Source organism: Lampetra fluviatilis, chromosome 3 (assembly GCF_964198595.1).
Source record: "Lampetra fluviatilis chromosome 3, kcLamFluv1.1, whole genome shotgun sequence".
Taxonomy (NCBI): domain Eukaryota; kingdom Metazoa; phylum Chordata; class Hyperoartia; order Petromyzontiformes; family Petromyzontidae; genus Lampetra; species Lampetra fluviatilis.
This window is the reverse complement of record NC_136277.1, coordinates 26,935,787-26,949,994: the sequence shown is the minus strand read 5'-3', so window position 1 is coordinate 26,949,994 and position 14,208 is coordinate 26,935,787. Positions and strand designations below refer to the sequence as shown.

Genomic DNA, 14,208 nt, shown 5'->3' with positions numbered 1-14,208 from the left:
TGCTGCAGCAAAAAGAAATGCGTGCCGAACCTTTGTTGCAATAGTCATGCTTGCGCAGCTCAGGGTCTTCGTGCTGTCGCTGCCAGCGGACGATGTAATGAGTCACGTTTCCGTTGGGGTACGCGGGCGCCCGCCACTTGACCACCAGTTGGGTGGACGAGTTTGAGCCAGCGATCACATCCAGGGGAATCGAAGAAGCTGCAGCCAGCAATACACACAAGCAGAAACAGCTGTCCCCTCATGGAATATTTTTATTGCTGTTGTTCAAAGCTTTATATTTGTGCGAGCATTAATACACTCTCGGTGACTTTGAATGAGAAGGGAAGGCAGTGTACTCTGATTTACTTTGTAATATGCAGATATTAATGTTAACTATGTTATGTAAATTGCTATGACTTCATGTCCATTAAGTATAGAATTTGTATTATCCCAACATCACCTGTATGTTATTTTAGGCTTGTAACAGCTATAACTATGTAATTAGGTCCAAATAAATATTTTTGCGATTTATACTTTAAAGGGAATGTTTTGTACTTGGACAAAGAAAACCTTACACAACTTAATGCACCTTCTTTATACTTTAAATAGTTCCAAACGTTGTATCTATTATAACTCAAGATTGTCTAAAACAATGAACATATAAATTATTGACTACACAGGGACCAACAAAGACCAGAACAGCGACAGGGCTACAATTTCTCATGCCCATTCACCAAATTATGCCGTTCCCTGTGACACTCCATCGGCAATGCCACCACCTGCCACTTCAGTGCACCAGTAAACTCAACATGGCATTTCAACTGTTATCGACGCGGCCCATCCAAAACATCAATGGGGAAAGTGGTCGTCAGCTCAGCGGGAGGAGAGCCCCTAACATACAATTCTATTAGTTGCTCATCTTACCGTTGGCCTTGGTGCGTATGTACACCACTTCGCTCTTGGCACCTTGGTTGTTAATGTCCCCAGAAGTGGTGGTGAGCGTGAAGGCACGCACAAAGATCGCGTACTGAGTCCAGGGCTTCAGAGACAGCAGGATGATGCTGGGATTGGACATCTCCTGTGGATTCAGGCCAGCCCTGAACTCCAGATCCCGAGCTGTCCAACTATTGGATCCACAGGCATCCTGCTGATCAAACTCTGACACATTTTTGAAGGGCCTGCAAATATAACAGCACCGATTTATATATAAAGTGTTGAACATTTACTGTAACAATTTTTTTTCTGTAAACAAGACAGTGAGTTGGTACAGTGCTTATTCTGCTGCACTATAAATCTGGTGACCTGAGTTGTATTCCCGACCTCGGCCAACATCTCGTGGCGAGTGATATCAGAACCAGTCGTGACCCTCCCACCTTTCACCAACCTGCACGGACCAGCATGGTCAAGTATGGTAAAAAAAAAATCCGTAAGAGTGTCATTGCATAGGGAGGCCTTCATCTATTCAATGAGTGTAAATGTATGGATTTTTTAAAATTCACTCTGAAGCGACCCTGTTCAAACAAGAGTCTAAGAAGTAATATCTTCCAAATTTAACACTAAGTTTTACAAACCATATTCCACGTTATAAATGTTGTAGTGCATGTTTTTTTTTTGCCACACTTCATTACTTACGCTTCCTTGTAGTACACCGTGTAGCTGAGCAGGTCACGGTCATATTTGGGCCAAGTGTGATCCCATTCCAGTTTAATTTTATCTGACGAAGTTTCATTGCCAGTAAAACGCAAGAATTTGCTCTCACCTTCAAAGAATGAAAAAAGCACGCAAAGTAAGTTTCAGCATAGCCACAAAATCGTGCCAGTTAAATGGACATGTGTTGCCAGGTTCACAAGTCAAAACGTTCCTAAAATCCATGCAGGTGTTTTTCTTACATGAGGTGCGATCGCCGTTTTCCTTAGGGTTGAGGTCAGTGCGGCTCTGCCTGCCGTAAGTGCCGGTCACCACCTCCATGCGGTAAATCTCTGACATACACAGCTTATGATTGAAGGCAAAGTAGAGCTTGCCGCGTAACACTGTGAGATTATGCTTGGTCCAGTCCCAAAGTTGCTGCAGATTCTGATTATCCAGAACGTAGAATGAGTAATTTCTGCAAGATAATAATTGTAACAAAAATAAGGAGAAAAAAAACGCGCGATGAAATTAGTTGAATGGTTTTCAATCAAAACAGTGATCAAGGCAATAATTTACCAAGATATCATCATGGACAAAGCTTTTGATGTCACCACACATCGCCAATGCAATTTATTAACCTGCAAACCATATTAATATTATGATTATAGTAAATTACTTTTATGACCACCAAAGTTACTTTATTTTATTTTTAAAAAGCAGCTCTAAAAACATAGTTAACGAACCCTCTCATGCTTTTGTTGTGCTTGCTTTTATGTGTTATTTACTGTTCATGGTAGCACAAAAGCTGCTGAGTTCACTCAAATAGCAGGTGGCACTTCTCGCTCAAGTGCCTTATTCTCATGCCATTGTTCACAACAAAGAGCAAACAACAGCCCACCTTTAGTTGTAATAAGCACGTGAATGCTCCATCAGCGAAAAATCCCCAGACAGTAGCCCGCGCTAGGAGGCACCTTCGTCCGCTTCTGATTTTTAATTCATTTAACACTTGACCAAATAAATTGTGCATGGCAATGAATTTGGATTTCTAGTGGTCAGCATTCATGCCAATGGATAGATTGATTTCCACAGCCGCCCAGTGATTTCCGCTGGGAATTAATAAAGCTCTGTCTGCTTTAATGTGGGCTTTTTAAGACAATGTGACATCGCTTACAAGAGAACTGCATGTGTGCCAAATCACACTGGCACAATCCAAATCACGCACATGAATATTCCAAAATTAAGCCGAGAATTGTGAACATTATAAAACCGGATAACACATTTAAACTACCCCCGTGCGTGCCTGGTTAAATACGTTATATTTAACTGGCATTAAGACAAGTCTAGCATTATGTACAAATTTAACAGAAGGCATATATATACATTCTGAGAACTGCTAGGGGAACAAATTAGACTGAGTACTGTGATGCATGCTGTGGGTTTCAGCCCTTTAACCACAAGATTACAGGGGATCAATGAATCAGAGGATCAAAATGCAATTATAGACAAGTGGGGACATCATCCACTACCTTGTAAGTCTCCACACATGGGGACCAAAAACCAAAAGTAAAATTGTGCAATGACAAACGATGGCGCCAACAAAGACGACTATGATGCTTATCCGATGACTTCAACACATGTACACAGTACCTGGATTCGTCACAAAGGCTAAGAGAGCAATTTCATCCCTGACGCAGAGCTCAAGATATATCTGCACTGTCAAATTACACCATATTCAAGGACTCACTTACATCACTTTCACAAAAAGTCAACTTTATTCTAGTCCGTAAAACATTTATCTGAAACAGAGATTGTGACAGTCCCACAATAAAATATAGTAAACATATCAATGGGCCCTACATGATTGAATGTGCTTCTGGGTTACAGGATGCTGCATTATAGGATAAGGGGCATCCGTAAGCTTTGGATGGAAACTAAGATAATTGCACATGACTTCACCTATGCCCCAGCAAGCTGCTCAACGAGCTTACCCCCAATAGAGTACGAATAAAGAAGGCACAGGTTAAGAAGGCACAGGTTAAGAAGACTTTGTCACTTGGCTCATGAAGTCCTAAAACATTGGGGAAAACATCATACTATATCGTCTTCACTAACAGTCGTTTTCACTAAAAGGCATGGGCATTCATTGTGTATATACTGCTTCAATATAATAAACTCCTACCTGATTTGCTTAATTCATTCATATATATCAGACCTTCAATAGTATAACACAGCCATTATCCACTTATCAACTCTCTCCCTCTCTAAATTGTTTTTTTTTTTACCATGGCTTATTGTTAGGCAACCATTGTTGGTGTATAATTTTCCATTAAGACAATTTTTTTTACCACAAATATGAAATTGTTAATTACATAAATTGAGCTTGACCCCACATATAATATATCTGCGTTAATTCTCATGTTTCACTAGGCATGTAGGCTCCAAAGTGTTTTACACTTTAGGTGGCTATAGCCAGTGGGATTCTAAGACTTTTTGCCAGATTCTGTTAAAATACCAGGCGCAACCTGTGTACAACTTTGTGTGAACATTTAAGCAAACAAAAAACACAATAGTTATTAACGATAAACTTTAAACAACACATGAAACTTCAAATCATAATCAATAGTCCAAGTAAATTTAATTGATATTAAGGTAACCTACACATTGACAGTTCCAAGGTTAACTTACAACTTTGTATCTGGATAAGAATATAGCTTAATATTATTAAATAGGCAGTTCTTTCATCAGTCGAGCCACCCTTAAATACAGCAAGGCAATTCTCCCACTGGTGTGACAGGAGTATACACGTGTGCCAATAGCAGACACGGCTCAAGGACGATCGCTCAAGCATTTCAGGACGTAAACGGCATCATCACTTTGGTACTCAATGCCAATGAAGAAGTGCTTCTTGGGCCACAATAGATGTAAATCAATGTTGCTGCTGCATGCGCGATTGCTTTAAGGAGTGAAATAATGGATCTCCGTCTCATTGCACTTGACAATGTTTGCCAAGAACTGTTTTTTTTCCCCCCCACGCTTGCAATGTTTCAAGCAGTAGGAAACAATTGTCACAAGCTTCCTTAACAAGACAATGCAAGTTGCTTGGGCGCCCATCTGGTGTTCTCTCTCTCATGTATAGGTATGCATGAGCAGCTAAACGGTTGTGAAATAAATGTTCTTGAGAGCAATGTCGATTGCAACATAATGCAGAGGAGTAGGAAATGTCAACTGCTCGGGAAGTAAAATATATGTGGGAGTACAAATATCCATGTAAAGGTGCATCATCTTTTTTTTTATTCATGATCCTCCCTGTGGCATTAACACCATTCACAGTTATGCACGAAGGGCAATTACTCCCAAGCAGCACAACTGCAAAAATAAACGGTATATTCGAAGAGCCTTCGTGTTTTCCATCACCAAATATTTCATCATGAAAATGGCGTTCCAAAGCAAAAGATAGTTTGTAATTCCATATAGAATATAACCGGAATGCTTTACCGTCACGTGAAGAATGTTGCTCGCGTGTACATTTTTATTGAACCCGTTTTTCTCTCTTCTAAGTATTTATTTCATTGCTTCGCACAAATAGCGCAGAGTAACCTGCCACCAGAGTTCCAATGAATGTATACAAGAGCTTGGCGATTCATGCCATAATCATTTTTTATATCTCTAAAATTCCATCATAGATTATACCTGCAGGCAACGTGATTCTTCTACAGGCAATTCCTCTGTTCAAATCTCCATTCGTTCAAATGGGTAACGGGGATTTCTGCCATGGAGAGATGCATGCAATTTAATGGGATTTCATTGCGGATCCATCTGAGTTAAGCTTCAAATTACATTGCTTAGTTTATTGATCAACCTGTACAGACCACTATGGTTAGGACAGGTTAGTGAAAAAGGGAGGCCAAGGAAGACTTATGATACCATTTGTCAACATTGTTAGACCGAGTTGGAAATCCAACTCAAGCTGCTGGGGTTCTTAGTGCAGTGCACCAAACCAGTCCCACCGTTCTATCCGTGCGTAATACTGCCAGTTAAATATCAACACCCATGAAAGTAGTCTTACTTATAGGACATGTAAGTATATATTCAGACAACTGTTTGACAGCTGTATGCACCACAAAAGTGGTGATATTTGCCTTGCCGATAAGTGGGGGTGACTGCTTCAGCAACAACATTTCTTCCGGTCTATTCACAGAAATAATCCCTGAACATTTTGAGACTGTTTGTGCTGGCAACAACCATCTCCTCATTCCTACGAGATGCAGCAGGTTCTGCATCACCTCATGAGAGCTTCCTTGAAGAGTTTTATATTTCAGCATCTTAGAAAAATATATACTTTAGCGGCGTGGTGGGAGACTTGGCAGCAGAGAGAAAACTATAGCCGTTCAACACAGTCGAGCCAAAAAATCCATTCATCCTTATATCCATTGTTTGTAGCCAATTTTTAAATGAGCAGGTGCAAGGGGGGGGGGGGTGCAATCTACATTATTTAAGCAGTCGTTGACCTTTAACTAACATGGTTTTGGGGGAAAAAACTCACTTCAATATTAGTGTCTCAGCAGCCAGGACAGGACCAGGGCTATTAGGGACACAAAAGGTAACGGAATAGTAGAGCCACAAAAGAACGGGATGGGGAAAGAATGCTGCAAAAAGCAATTCACCTGTTGGCACTCGAGCCTAAGGCTTTGCTCAAAGCTTGTTGAGATCACTACCGAATTGAGGAAATGGTAACAAAACAAGTGGGAGTCTCAGTGGTGAGATGTTAATCCCTCGCCTGGTATGGAGGTCACGGGTTCGATTGCATATTCTCTCTCCCCGTGGTCGTGTGGATTTTTCTCCGGATCCGCCGGTTTTTCTCTCCACGTTTAGAATCAACGTGCGTGCTAAGTATTTGGCTGAAAAAAATGTCCATGTGATAAGCTACTTCGTTGAGCTATCATTTGTGGCCAGATCGCTTCTGAAAAAGAGCTTTTTCACCTGGTAAAATAAAAACTATTTTTTTTTGTAGAAAAGAGTTGGCCTGGCTTCCAAGGCAACCTTACCAGCCAAATTTGAAATGCAATGCTTTTCTCTGAAAAATACAACCAATGTTTATTGGGCTGGTGTTTTCATATGATGGGTATATTGCTGATAAAATCAGGCAAATCATTGTTTTTCTATCAGCATATGGTAAAAATGGAATTGGATTGACGTAAAAAGAGAAACATGGATTAGGTAACATACAAATTAATGACAGAATTAGAACTGTTCAGGAAAGTGGGCTTGATCAGCAGAAGGGACTGATGGTAAAGCTATTCTTTGGGTCTTTCGGTAAAGTCATGTAGATAGGTTCAAGACAAATTTCTCACATTAACATAAACACCTTGGCGCACTCGTCGTGAAGGATGCTCGGCGATCTTGCATTAATTAACATGCTAATTTTTGCCTGCAGCCCTTTGATTGGTGGAAAGCCCACCACCACCACGGTCGCGGCCAACCACATGAATTGGCATTGGCTGCTAACATTTAGGCTATGCCCATTTCAAACCTTTATAAGCAGTGAAACGAATGAGAAATAATCAATGCGTCAACACATTGCAGATGGACCCTGTTTTGGCCAAGTACTATTTTAGTGCCGTTTTGTTTTTGTGCGAAAGGAAAACGAAACGCCCAGAGAAAACTCACGTGCGTGAGTTGTTATAGCCGACTATAAAACATATTTTCAATAATAAGGCATCATCTTTCCTCTTTCAGATAGATATCGTAAACACTACCTAATCTATGTATGATCCACGAACCGTGCTAGCAAGTTACTGGATTATAGAGATGCTATCTCACCTAGCAGATCATAACTTAACCGTAATAAAATGGGGTTCTGGGAAAGGTGATATGTAGTAATTCAGCGGTGTGCTGCATAATTCTCCGATGTATTTTCGGGTTGTTACCGAGTGTTGTTTGATGCGGTGTCTGACGTTTCACCCAACATGCCGGGAGCTTCTTCAGGAACTAAATTGAGCAGTTCACGTTTTCCTTCTAAAATACAGCATTGCTGGCTGCTGTTGTTGCCCATCAGCTTGTGTGTGTCCCCCCCCCCCAATCAGGCCAGGTCGGGTTCATGGGCCTGGCGGATATTCGCGTGCAATTGTTTTTTGTCACCCAACATTCTGCTGTGGGCCTTTGTTCATATGTACAGCAAAAAATCTAATACAAATATTTTTAGTTTTTAAAAGTGACCCTCACCACATGAAAAAAATACGTCGAACATCATGACAAAAAAAATAAGCGGTACAACCCCAAAACACACCGGAAAGCTAGTTCAGGCGAGGTATTCATTCTCAGTTGATTCAAAAGTAGTTTTCTGTTTTAAAAAATTAAGAGACATACCCTTCGTCCAGCATATCTCCACGGATTATCCTTAAGTTCTTGAGGAAAGCAAGGGTAACGAGGGCTGAAGAGCGCTTGATCTTCACAAAACCCGTCACCATCTCAATCAGTCCCAGGTTTGTCTCCAGTTCTGCTGCAATGTTGTCTGAGTGGGAAAGCAACGTGAACATGTTGTTCAAGAACAGAAATCCGTGTAAAAGTGCTCCGAAACTGCGTGCATTCAAAAACTAGCATACTACGCCTACACCTTAATGTAGCCAGCAAGACTGTCAGCGTGAAAGCAGTTTTAACTTGACTTGTAACATGAACGATAATGGATGTCAGTAAAAAACTAGGAATCATTGTGTAGACATGAAGTGAACTGATTTTAGCAAGAAGCCATCCATTTTCATGACAAAGTAGAAGCCAATTTTGTTCAACGTTAAACATCCTGTTTGCAAGAATTAAATCTGTAAACAGAGCTAAGTTCTTACTGACATCGCAAGCAACACAAAAATGACTGCGATGACTTTACAAAGGCCCCAATAAAATGTGGTTAAGGACACGGAAGACAGGACACGCGTAACTAAAGGGCTCTCCCCCTGTGCACTATGAATATTATTGAAAGCCGTGAATTTATGTGAAACTTACTTCCACCACGGATGTCGATAGTCAGGTTCCCATCAAGCTCGGTGCATCCGTACAGCTCCTGCGCCGCCGTGAGTGAGTTGATGTTGACGTTTCCATACTTGCACACTTTTGGACAGGGACCATCACATTTGGTGCAAGTCATGCTGAGGATAAAGAAGAAAAAAACGTCACTTAAAATAAGGTTTTGCACCTTTAAAAATCTGGTTTTCACTCTTCATCCCTGCACACGGCAGTACACTTTGCAATTCATACCTGCCAAGGCTTCACCCTCAAGAGGCTTCAAAAGCACACCTGCCTATCCTAGGCCCTGCCTAACTCCCCCCCCCTTAAGGCTGCCTCTGAGTCCCACTGCCTCATATAAAAAAAATATTCTTCATCAGAAAGAAACGGGAAAACCCAGCCCAGGTCGACCAGGATCTTCAAACCTGGTCAGGGTGAAAAGTGAGGAAAGGAGGGTGAGGATCGCTGTGTGCAAGAATGAAAACCAGCCTTTACAGGTACAAAACGTTACTCTTCATTCAGTTCATCCTTGCACAAGGCGTCACAACTTCGCAACAATACCAAAAGCCAGAGGAGACGAAGCCGGTTAAAACCATAACCGCGAGGACATGACTGCCCGACCAAAACGCAGCATCCTGGGAGGCCAAGGTGTACAATCTCCAGTGCTTCACAAAGGGTGTGGGGGAGACTCCACGAAGCCGTCTGACAAACAACAGCTGCCTGGGCCCAAGATGCGGCCTACAGCCTGCGTGAATTGCACTGTGTGCACTGTGTGCTAAAAATGTAGCACTTGCGTGATAGACTCCCAGGGCCAACAAGAGATACGCACCTTGGAGGCAGCCGGGTCCCTTCCATTTCCCACAGACAATTACGAAGAACTGCCGAGAGGACCAACGCGGCTCGGTCCTCGCCAGGGACGAACTTTATGGCCCTGGGGATGTCTAAGGAGTGCAAGGAAAGCTCTCAGCTCCAACCAAAAGGCCCCCTCCCCACCCATAGTGTGTAGGTAAGTGTGTATATCTTGCTGCGTGGAAAAGATGGAAGCGGCCACCTTAGACAGGAATTGTGGTGAGAGCCGTAACACCAATGAGTGCTGGTGAAAGGACAGGAAAGGCGTGCCCCACGGTGAAAGCCTGAAGCTCACTAGTCTGCCTGGCTGAACCTTGACAATCAGTGCCAGTTCAGAGTTCTCACCCCCAAGCCATTCAGTGACTTAGACTCACGTATTTTTTACTTGTTGGAAGTGAAGTGTAAACCCTTGGGCTAAAATGAAAGCTCTTACTTTCTCGCCACTTGTTTTCTTTTTGCTCTAGTATATATTATACTGAACGCTGTTGTGGTATAAACTAAGTGCACAAACAACAAAAACGCAGCCTTAAATATATTTATCTTGCGAATTATGGAGTTCCCACGTTGGATCACTGGATTTGAGTGCTGTGGACCAGGACAGTAAAAGGTAAAGGTCTCAAAAGCATTTGTCACGATCATAATTCATAATCTATCCATTGCTGGATGAAATCCTCCCCAAGCAATCACCGTCAATCACAGTCTCTAATGTAATTCCTATAGACAAGCAAATTTTCATTCCATCTCCACGATGGACATCCTCTAGTGTATGTTACCATCCTTTGGCTCCCACTCCGTCGTTAGTCTCGGCCATTGTAACTTTCTGACCCGCCGTTAACTTTCTGACCTGCCCCAAATGGAAATCTGTGAAAAAAAGAGCTTCATGGTATTCTTCCAGTATAAATAAAGATTCTGATCATCCCTTGCAGCAATGTGTTCTGTCCAAGCCCATGTACTTTCCCTAAGTCAACATGACGTGTCTAACGAATGATAAATGCGTTCAACTTTCTGTCTTTCAGAAACGTAATCGTCCGTACTTTTTTGTTAATCTTTGAATAATTATGTTACGTTGGACTGGGGACAGAATACCAGTCAAAAGAATAAATAAAATCAGTTCCTTGCGTGATGTATTGCGGCAATGCTAGACTATGAGGTATGGCGATAGCATGAGGAGTCCTTTATCCAGAAGTGGTCAGGCAATGGCTTATAATGCTTTAGAAGCAAATAAAGGAGCACATTTTACATATAATATATAATACACATTTTATATATATATAATACACATCTTTTTATATATATATAATACACATTATATATATAATACACATTATATATACACACACACAACATTTTCGAATTAACAATGATCTAAAAAAAATTGTTGAAAAAGTGTGTGGTTTTTTTGTGTTTCCTTGTTTGCAATAACAATGATAAAAGGTGTTTCCCACCAAGCTTGTTACCAAAGTAAACATCGCCAACATTTTTTTTATATCTCACAAGGCACTCATTGTGAAAACGAGAAGTATAGGTTCCCATGGCAAGGAAGATCGTAGCCCCGCTCCCAATAGCCACACCCAAATGAAACCCGGTCTCTACTGTACAGGGTGGTCCAGATGTGTTGTGACCCCCCCCCCCCAAATTAATTGACCTCTAACATTGTTTTTCTTTGCATATTCGCATCTGTTGCAAATAAACCTTATTTATTTTAGACGGTTGATACGATGTTCAATAAAGTTATTAAATGTCATTGTTATATTGCTTACATTACATTACACACCCACTGGTATGAAAACATACTTTTTAGAGAAATCAAAGGGGGGGCGGCGTCACAAGACATCTGGACCATCCAGTACATTGAAATAATGGCAGAAAAATTAGTTAAAACTACGGGGTAATCCATTTCTAGACACCTCACTGATTTCTCAGGGTTCTCCCAACTTTTTACTCAACAAGCAAACCATAACTTAGTGAAGACGAGGAGCGTGGTAACTTATATTAGAAGCGTACTGGGATTCGTGGGAGCAATGTAGCGGCTTTGAAATAAAATGTTGCTTTCTTTACAATAATACCTGCATCTCCTTATTAACTTAACAGGGTAGCTACATAAGGATCACTTCCACAGAACAACATATTCAGCGATTACACCGATACAATGGATTGGGGCCCAGTGCAGTTAAAAGAATGAGTCCAATGATGCATCGATTCATATCAGTTCATAAGACTCGTGATACATCCATAAAAGTTGCGTATATACGCAAGCAATAATTGTCAGGATATCAACTTGTGTAACGCGTACAGCGTTCGCTCACTCTCGTCGAAAATGGCTCAGAGGTGTAAGGAACCACAGTAAAAACAGCCACACAATGAGCTGGTGCCAACAATTGCCAAAGATCTGTGATCCTCTCTATATTAAGGTATTATCGGTCAATTAATGAGTGTATGCGGAACACCAGGAGAAAGCCCACGCATGCGAGGGGCCACTCCATCCCATACAGTTTATGCAAAAGATTTAATTTAAAAAAATTGGTAATGAGACAAAAAAAATAATAACAGCAGAGGCAACATTTTAAAATTAGACAAAACATTATTAATTCATTAACTTGAGGCCCTGAATTACTGTTCGATCAAATCGCAAGGCAAGTTAACCGAAACATCCCAAGCAAGAAGTCGGGTTCTCAACACCAGGGTAAGGGGGGGGGGCGTGGGTGCAAAAGAATAAAAAGGGGGTCTGTGGCTCAATACTGGGGGTGTGCACTGGCCGACCAATGTGTGACAACATCCCCTCACTTTCCTCCCGACAGCCGACGAGTCGCTGTATTGACGGCAATATAAAAACAAGACTGTTCACTCCTGTTGGTCGTGGATTGCAGCCACTGATTCCTGCCCTCCGCGCACCCACAACGCACCCCCCCCCCTCCCCCATAAAAAAAAAGGTTCTCGTGAAAACTAAAAGGTTGAGAACCCCTGGTCCACAGATCAACACAAGAGTGTTGTGTGTTGTCAGCATGGCACATCTCCACACCATACAGGGCTTGGTGCTGTTCAAGCTGTTTATAGCAACAGCTGGATGCACTCACAAGTCAATATTAGAAGTATTTTGCTATTTTTAAAAGTAAAGAGGGTAGATGACTATCCCTTCAATTTATTTGGTGTCATACTCCGCGTGCTCACAAACAATGTCATAATTTACTTGACGACAAATATTGTTTAACTGTTTATATAAAAAAAAACTCGTGATGATTTTTTTTTGTCAAGATAACAGTGGATGAGGAAATGATTGCAGAAAAACGTTGAGTGCGCCTGAGAAAAATCAAGAATTTGTTCCATAATTGCACTGGGCACTGGTTTGTAAGGGTAATATTAGTTGCTGTTTGAACTAAGTTTTCCACTTAAGATCATTTATATGGTAGCTTTTAAGATTCCAAGACAAATAATTGAATACATTACGTATGATTACAAAATTAAAACTAAAATATTAAATTACTTCATACTTCCTAACAGTGTGCCAAACTAAAATAATAGGTAAAAAAATGGTATTTAATAAAACACAGATAAGGTGTTGTCTTTTTTGTCAGTTGCAGTGAATAATTAAAAATGGTCTCACCATTGAATCCAATCGTTTATAAATAAATCACATTCAAAATAAGAATCTGTAAAAAGTGTAAGCTAACCAGGGTGAAAAGATAGGAAACTGTATTACTGCATATGAAAGTTACACACTGCGTACGAAACCTTGTTTCGATTTAATTCCTGAAAGCATTTACATTCCCATGTTCGTAAAAAGTGTGGGCACTTTAGAGTGCAAAAATCTGCGGGTGACGTGAATTGCTGCCGCACAGTCTCGTCAGACCACGGTAACAATGGGGCGATGTGTCTATCGCACCATGCCCGACCGCCTTTGTCACCCTAGTGTCTATCAGACACATCGCCATGGTAACAATGGCTTTGCTTGGAAAAGTTCACGGCACCAAGCCAACAAAGGAAGAAAACCGTCAGCTATGCCACCTCTTATCATTTTTGGCAATCACCTGGCCAGAAAAATTTCCCCCCCCCCATCTCCACTTTTGGCTTGGCCAAAAGAACAACATGCTTTAGCAGGCATTGGTCACATTTACACAGCTGTCGAGATGGCATGTGGAACAAGCACGACCTTATTGACTATTCGTAAGCGACCCTATTTTTTTGTAAACACATCCTGACATTTGAAAACATTCGTTATTGCATTCACCAACACAAACCAGCTGTGTGATGAGCATTAAATGGGAAAAAATCATGTTTGTTAACTTAAGGTTCTGCTAAAGCGTAGGCCAAAATTACTTGTGAACCCCCGCTATGGCCTCTGATAAAGGAAGCCATATGGTTTTCGGGAACAAACTAAATTAATATCGAAGTCAGAAGATGTGTCAGATAGGTAAAGTTGCTCCTCACACTTATGACCATAGTTCTCCCTATTGCCAGTGTGTCATCCAAGGTGGCAGTGATGCCCTCTGAATACTAATGCTTGGCGCATTCCTACATCTTGTGGTTTGGAATGTTGGGGTTGTTGCTGACTTCAGTAACATTTTTGTGGCCAAGTAGAGAAATACTTTGCAGAATGCTGTGTTTTCAAAATGTTCTAACTATGGTAGAGTATATATCCGTTATTTGTGAACAACCATATGGGGCAATTCGTCACAACATCATATTCACAGTGACCCTAAAAGTAGCAAACAATTAATTGGACAGTTCATCCAGTGTCTTAATGCAGAAGAGCTTTCT

At 41.2% G+C, this 14,208-nt stretch overlaps 1 protein-coding gene across 2 annotated transcripts in view; it reads right to left on the bottom strand.

The window, feature by feature from the left end:
• LOC144955791 (insulin-like growth factor 1 receptor) overlaps window positions 1-14,208 on the bottom strand; it is a 119,611-nt gene that overhangs the window by 22,325 nt on the left and 83,078 nt on the right. For both annotated transcript variants that reach the window (XM_078885957.1, XM_078885956.1), the window contains 6 exons: window positions 8,605-8,747; window positions 7,975-8,119; window positions 1,869-2,083; window positions 1,612-1,738; window positions 904-1,157; window positions 31-198 (listed from right to left, as the gene is read on the bottom strand). In XM_078885957.1, the coding sequence (XP_078742083.1) occupies window positions 31-198; window positions 904-1,157; window positions 1,612-1,738; window positions 1,869-2,083; window positions 7,975-8,119; window positions 8,605-8,747 (1,052 nt within the window). The remainder of the gene's footprint in view (window positions 1-30; window positions 199-903; window positions 1,158-1,611; window positions 1,739-1,868; window positions 2,084-7,974; window positions 8,120-8,604; window positions 8,748-14,208) is intronic.